A 7919-nucleotide genomic window follows, 5' to 3' on the forward strand; every position below is an offset into this window, starting at 1 on the left:
TAGGGCCAAAATAAAGTTACTGAAGTCATTACGATTATTAACAAGTTCTTTGAGACTATTACAGTTAGTATGGCGGTCGGCAGCTATCATACATCGCTAGGAGGTCTTTGATATACCTCAACTTCTAACGCCTTGCAGATTTCAGGAAAGGATTTCGCTGCAGCCTTCGCCAGCATCTTTGCGCAAAGTATAGCCTATTCAACCAAACCATCCGCATTTGATGGTTAGCACGATGGGGAATTCATTGATCGATTCCAAGGAGTCTGTAATAGAAATGAAATGCGGTCACCAGATTTTTAAATTTTGGGCAGGCAAAAGTTGATAAAATGCTGTAGTTTCTAGATCAGCACTGCTGCTAGCGCAATCATATAGCCTCGCAATCATATAGCAGGAACATTGGAACTGAAGAACCGAAGCTTAGTGCTGACTGATAATAATATAGTTTTGAAGACAATTTTTTAATTGTGCAAGAGCACTGCAGTCTATATTTATTCGATTTGCAATGACTTCGGATGTTTCGTCTGTTGCTGATATTTTGCTCTCGTGATAACAAAAGTCCTTCTTGTGAAAGACAGGACAGGAGGGAAGTCTACAGTCATATGTGGGACATCATTCATTGAGAAGTTCGATATGAATTCGAGCTTTATTCCAATAACTTAACAAAATTCAGCACAGGATTGTGGAAACTAAATGGCTGGTGGGACATATGCATGTAGTCCCAAGAGACTGTGACGTGAATGTCTGTTACGTACTTTAGAAGTATAACCTTCATAAAATGTAGTATGATGAAGCCCGATTTAGTATGTCTTAATAGCTTACCTGACTTGCTCACCATTTAGCCTTTAGAAGTAGAGAAGGCCTTAGAAATCTAATATATTGGTAGTTAGTTTAACGTTGGTCTATGCGAGTACTGAGTTAAAGTTATCTTTATGCGAATAAACAAAATCATGATAAAATAAACAACGAAATCTAAATCCGTATGTAACATATTTTAACTGAAGGTTGAATAAAAGTTAAATATTCTTAACTATACCTTCCCTAATAGTTTAGCTAAAAATGGCGCAAACATGCTTCTAATTGGTCCTGAGCCTCTCTGTGGACTTACAAAAGGTCACATTAATTTCTCAGAAAGTAGCAAGAGAAGAAATTCGTTGAACACTGGCGAAATTCTGTGGATCAACGACAGGCAAAATAATTCCCAACACCGAACAGAAGAATTTCTGATAAGCTATTGTACTTTCGCTGAGCAGAACAAACTTAAGACTTTTAACTGGTTACTTTACAGGCCACTGTAGCCTGAGTTACCACTTAAACAAAATTGGACTCCCTGAGACCATCATCTCTCGATTCTGGGCACTGAAAATTCAGAACACATTTTTTATGAATGTCCTGCACCTGTAAGGAGGAGATCAAATCTCTTCGGTGTGCATGTAACATATCTCTAATATGGGTTCCAGGACGTAGTAACATAGAGGGAAATGAAATTGCTGATGAGCTTGGAAAGAAGGGAATTGGTCTCAGAGATCTCCTATCCCGTCATCAACATCCCTCTTACTTATTTTTCAGGCAAGCGCAGAAAAGATGGAGCTCCATTTCTTCATGTGATATTTCAAAAACCCTGTGATCCCAGTGCAATAGACGAAGGACTCAGTAAGCCCTGGCGCTTCCACGCCATTTTATTTCCAAACTCGTAGCTGTGTTTACCGGTTAGCGGGCGATCGGCACACACGCAGGAAAGCTAGGTTTACCATTCAGAAGCTGTGGGGACCTTTCAGAGAAGGAGACTGTTGAGCACTTTCTCTTCTAATTGCCCGCGATTGGCAGCTAAGCCAGGTCACTGGGTGCTCCTTTCTTCGACAGCTTGGGGCAGTGCGTCAACCTTAATCCAATAAATCTTCTCAATTACATCAACAGCTTTGGCTGGCTGTAGATATTTGACTGTTGTATGTCTCATAATGATATCAAAACGGCGCTTTAGTGCTACTTGGGGAGTGCCAGAGTGGAATTGAAGGCATTTCACCTACCTACCTACCTGCTGCACTAGGCAGGACGACCGAAATGACAGTATCGTGCATTCATATAAATTATGGAACCGTAAACCTCGGAATGTGCCACAACTTTTAAAACGCCTTAAAATATAGGGTGCCTCAGCGGGCTTTGCATGATATATCTGTTTTGATCGCAGTATGCAGTAGCCTAATAGTAATAATAATAATAATAATAGTAATACCTTCTCCAGCCATCTCAATATCATCAAGAATTGTCTTTTATATGCAGTTTTTCAAACATACAAATAATTATTTCCTACCAATAACAAACCAAAACAAACTAGCCTTATTAGTGTATAAAAAACTATATTTCAAGTATTGTTAAATACTTTTTACTTACAATATTAATACAAAAATTTAAAGCTTTCTAAGTTCATTAGAAACACCAACATTCACTAAAATTCACTTATACTCGTACATAAAAATATCAACACAAATATTATCAATCTATCATCGAATAGGAAAAAATAGCAAGCACGCATTAATAGCTGCTTTTTGCACAGGCCTACATATAAACATATTTACATAGGTATGTATGAACAACGGTTCACTTTGTTCGTTTAATGCTTGTGCACCCCACTCAGTGCACAGGCGCCCTTCACTCTGGCACATACACCGGACTGATATCCAGCACTTCGTGTCGTTCGTCTAAGCGTTCATTTCGCGCCAATGTACGATTCACATCCAACGGTTCCACATAGCCCAAAGACCGACCCATGGGCGCTAGTACGAGATGCGCATGCGCCTGCGAAGAGCCCTGATAGGAGACCACCGAAGGTGCCGCATCGATAATTATACCCGCCGCTGTGGCAGCCGCCAATCGATCGATTGGCTGTGCATTGCAATTGTAATGGAAAACAATGCAGGTGAGGAAAAACGCGACAAATGTGGAAAACTGCAAATGAAGTGCGAGTATGAAAATGTGCATGAAATTGCAAAAGTGACAGATTGACTCAATCCATTTACAAATATACTTACAAATTTCATGATTACGAGCTCGAACAACTTCAATGCGCTCAATACGCTCGACACTTTACGCGCACAGCGAAAAAATGTGCAGACTAGGAAAGCGCAATGCCGCAGACAGACTGAATGACTGACTGATTGGTTAGCTGATGGCTTGGTTGTCTGCCTTACTAACTGACTTACCTAGCCAAGTGAATGTGTGAGTGGGTACTTAGCCAGCCGGCACGATTGTTGCGATCGCTGCCATGCATTGTTGGTAGGCATTATTGGAATGAGTACGGCGAGCATGTAAATATCAGAGTTGCGGTAAAAACTTGATTTCATATAACCGCAAACAATATGCGTACAGCTACGGTCAAAATAATAGTAGTACACACGAGGAAAACCAAAATAGAATATACGAGCACATAAGCAACAAAATCTAAATTGTACACAACTTTTCTCAAAAGCAGACAAACTCAAAAGGGAAGCAAATGGGTGAAGAATGCAAATATTCTTGGCACAAATGGCATTGGATTGGCCACACGCTAAAGAAAAATCACGAAGATGTCGCTTAACAAGCGTTACGCTAGAATCAACGAACTGGTAGAGGAATTGGCAGACCACGTATCACCTGGCGGCGTTCAGCAGATGCTGAAAAGAAGCGTCTTGGATTATCGTAGAACGAACTAAGATCCTTAGCAGAAAACCGTTCCCGTTGGTGTAGAGAAGTGATTGACGCCCTATGCTCCAAAGAGGAGTTAGAGGAACACAGATACTTATATGTATATACATATAATATATGTATGGTGATAGATATATATATATATATATATATATATATATTGGCACATAACAGTTATAGTTTTGAAATAGTAGAAAACTTATTTTACTTTGAAACCAACAGATTTGCTAATTTAAGCAATAAAATCTGCTCTTGACAATCAAAAGAAACGCTTAATGAGGCTCTCATCATGATTTGCTTCTTCTTCTTAATTGGCGCTATAACCGCTTACGCGATTTTGGCCGAGTTTAACAAAGCGCGCCAGTCGTTTCTTTCTCGTGCTAACCGGCGCCAGTTGGACACACCAAGTGAAGCCAAGTCCTTCTCCACCTGATCTTTCCAACGCAGTGGAGGCCGCCCTCTTCCTCTGCTACCACCAGCTGGTACCGCATCGAATACTTTCAAAGCCGGAGCGTTTGTATCCATTCGGACGACATGACCCAGCCAACGTAGCCGCTGGATCTTTATTCGCTGCGCTATGTCTATGTCGTCGTAAAGCTCATACAGCTCATCGTTCCATCGTCTGCGATATTCGCCGTTGCCAACGTGCAAAGGTCCAAAAATCTTACGCAGAATCTTTCTCTCGAACACTCCAAGCGTCGCTCCATCGGATGTTGTCATCGTCCAAGCTTCTGCGCCATACGTTAGGACGGGCATGATGAGAGTCTTGTAGAGTGTTAATTTTGTTCGTCGAGAGAGGACTTTACTGCTCAATTGCCTACTTAGTCCAAAGTAGCACTTGTTGGCAAGAGAGATTCTACGTTGGATTTCAAGGCTGACATTGTTATCGGTGTTAATGCTGGTTCCTAAATACACGAAGTCTTTTACAACCTCGAAATTATAACTGTCTACAGTGACGTGGGTGCCGATACGCGAGTGCGCCGACTGTTTGTTTGAAGACAGGAGGTACTTCGTTTTGTCCTCGTTCACCACCAAACCCATTCGCTTTGCCTCTTTATCCAGTTTGGAGAAGGCAGAACTAACAGCGCGGTTGTTAAGGCCGATGATGTCAATATCATCGGCATACGCCAACAATTGTACGCTCTTATAAAAAATTGTGCCTGAGCGATTAAGTTCTGCGGCTCGTACGATGCTCTCCAACATCAGGTTAAAGAAGTCACACGACAGCGAGTCACCCTGTCTGAAACCTCGTTTGGTATCAAACGGCTCGGAGAGGTCCTTCCCAATTCTGATGGCGCTACTGGTGTTGAGCAACGTCATCTTACATAGCCGTATTAGTTTTGCGGGGATACCAAATTCAGACATAGCGGCATCATGATTTGCTTACGGGCGTAAATACTCTTGTCCAGAACACGATGGCAAATGTTGGCAGAAGGAAGTAAGGTCTGGCTTGGCGCTAAGACTTGGCTTCATGCGATATTTATAATCAATTTTAATTAGCATGTCCGTTATGTAAATAGATCTAGTTAGCCCATCTGTCCTTCTTCACTATGTGTTCACTATGCGATAAGAAACGAAGTCAAGTTTGGAAAACTTCTGAGTCGTTCAGGAAAAACAATCTCGTATGCGGACAATATCGCCATAGTGGCAAAGAAAAAAGGTATCTATTTGAAACCTTTTGCAACATTGAAAGTCCTGCCAAAGCGATAGGCCTTAGAATAAGTGAATGCAAAATTAAATAGCTGAAGATTTCTCGCAGTGAAGAGAGACGAAATCCTGAAAACTTCGTAATCGGGAGTTCAATACCTGAAATATTTGGGAGTGTTAATAAAAAATTGCAACAGTAGTCTCGGCGCAAACACAGACGATTGGCAGCAAATAAAGCATATATAAACTCCAACTCTACCAGTCAATAATACTGAGAGTGCTGTCGTACGGCTGTGAGTATTGGACAATGATAAGACGAAAAAACCTTAAGAGCGTTCGAGCGAAGAGTGCTCCGAAGAGTGTTTGGCCTTAAGCGCTGCAACTTCCGGGTAGAAGATGTCGTTAAACACATTAAGTCCCAAAAGCTTCGATGATTAGGACTTACTGTGTACATGGAGGACAGCCACGCTCAAAAATTATTTTTACAACAAGCTCTCTAACGACACGAGCTCGAGGACGACCAAGGTTAACCTAACTTGACCAAATCATAGCCGACCTGAAAAAGCAGCGAGTTAGGAGCTCGAAGCCTATTGCTAATTGGAAGAGGATTGTGGACGAAGCTGAAGCTGAGCTAAGCTGTAATCGCTACTTTATGATGATGATGATGAGTTTATTAGCATGTGAAAGGAAAAAAGGCTGATGTACTTTATTAGATTGAATTGTTCATTATCTCACTCAATATACTTTTAAGTTCTTCACGTACAAAATTTTTCTGAAAAAGCCCTTAGTGAGATTTTCCAGCAACTAATTCTCAGACTGTCTTAACTCGCATGTGATCTGCCAAACTAAGCCTTTTACAAAAACAAAGCCTTCAAATCAGCCCTTATATGGGTTAAAATGTTGAACAAAAATACTCATCACTAAACTTTACTACATATGTACATATATCTGTCTAACTAGGGCTTTCGTTCAGTAACTCATATAGAGTGTCCGGTAGCAGAATTAGATTTAAAATTAAAGAAGAATCTTAGACTTTACTTATACGACGTAACGGTCCGCATGTAGAGAAAATATATTTTGAAACTTAGGCGTCGATGGGCGAGCGAGAATGGAGAGTAATATTTCAAGGCCATGCAACGTTTTGGGCATTTCCGTTCCGCGAGAGAGAAAAAAGATATAACGTAGAGGAAAAGGAGAGAAAGAGTTATACCTGATATATATCTTAGATACACTTTAGGCTATTTTTCCTGAGTTTTTCATTGTGGTTGCTAATTTCTGTTGTTTGTTGGTGCAAACTTGTAGGAAATATATTTTTGGTGCCTACTGTTTGGGGCGTTTTTTGGTCCCAATTTTTGTTGGCGTTTTTTTGGTGTCTCCTTTTTGGAGCTTATTTCCGTTTACTGGCTAGTGCTTGTGCGTACTATAAAGTGCTATCCATTCCGACTTGGATTTATTGGTATTGCCTTGCGGTAATTTGTGCCGTTGCTGCGGTCTTGGAATCGCCGCGTTGGTGCGGGTAACAAACACTCGGAGTAGAGCGCTTTGTTGCCACGGTTTGTGTCCGGCATTTACCTATACCGGTCGACCCTTCTCCGTTTTTTGTAAATTTTGTCGATTTGTATTCTCTGCAAATGTTGTGAATTTGTTTGGATATATGTTCTTTCTCTCTCTCATTCTCTCTCGGGTCTCTCCCTCTTTCTTTGCCTGGCTTAAAAGTTTCACTTCTGATATGTGTACTACACGCACTTTTTTTAATAAAATCCGCTCTTGTCTTCCTTGTGACCGTTTTTGAAATCAACTTTTATTAGTAATATTTTTTTAATTAAACTTTTAATTCTTAATTCTGCCATCGGACACCCTGATGAACGATTAATAGTACATGACTGATATGCACATATCTATATAAATGATATATTTAGTAATGTGGCCATATAAGAAAAATACGCACAATATAGTAATATTGATTGGCTAATAAAATGGCGTCCAAATTTCACCAGTTTAAGATGTTTCTACAAATATTAGCCTTACACCTGCCCCAATAACACTGTGACAATTTTTTTTTTTGGAAGAGCCAAAGTAGTGCAACTTTTTTTCGTAGAATATATAAAAAATAACGACATAATGCATCCTTGAACCATATTACATTGGCGCGGGTCCACAAACGGAAAATCACGCACAGAAGCCTCGATGTTTAACAGTCGTAATTATTAATTTTAGCTTCTATTGAAATTAAATTTCTTTCAAATCGCCTTAACCAGTTTATGGTAGAATTCATGACAACTTTTTTTTTAACCGCAACTGTACATATATAAGTCTGTAAATAGATAAGTGTTTTAAGGTGTTTGTATTTACCTTTGCCTTTTATTGGAATAGTCAATAACAAAAATGTATGTAGAAATAATAACAACACAATAGAAGTACAGCAAATTAAGCGAGAAATGAGTGATCGTCAATGATGTACACTAGCGCAATTTGCGCGCCAGATAAGGAGTGGCGGAATGAAGGCAAGCAGAGGGTAAAAATATAATATTTTAAACTGAACAAAACCTGAGCTTTGATACCCTTCATATGCGCAACCATTTCATTTTGTTTGG

General features: G+C 40.1%; 1 protein-coding gene across 1 annotated transcript; it reads right to left on the minus strand.

The window, feature by feature from the left end:
* Positions 1–2390: 2390 nt before the first annotated feature.
* LOC129241578 (uncharacterized) lies at positions 2391–3188 on the minus strand. Its single transcript, XM_054877986.1, has 2 exons — positions 3027–3188; positions 2391–2943 (listed from the first exon to the last, which is right to left on the minus strand). Exons 1-2 carry the CDS (start codon positions 3033–3035, stop codon positions 2647–2649), a joined length of 306 nt encoding a protein of 101 aa, XP_054733961.1. The 5' UTR covers positions 3036–3188; the 3' UTR covers positions 2391–2646.
* Between the last annotated feature and the right edge of the window lie 4731 nt (positions 3189–7919).

This window comes from Anastrepha obliqua, chromosome 3, assembly GCF_027943255.1.
Source record: "Anastrepha obliqua isolate idAnaObli1 chromosome 3, idAnaObli1_1.0, whole genome shotgun sequence".
Classification (NCBI taxonomy): Eukaryota; Metazoa; Arthropoda; class Insecta; order Diptera; family Tephritidae; genus Anastrepha; species Anastrepha obliqua.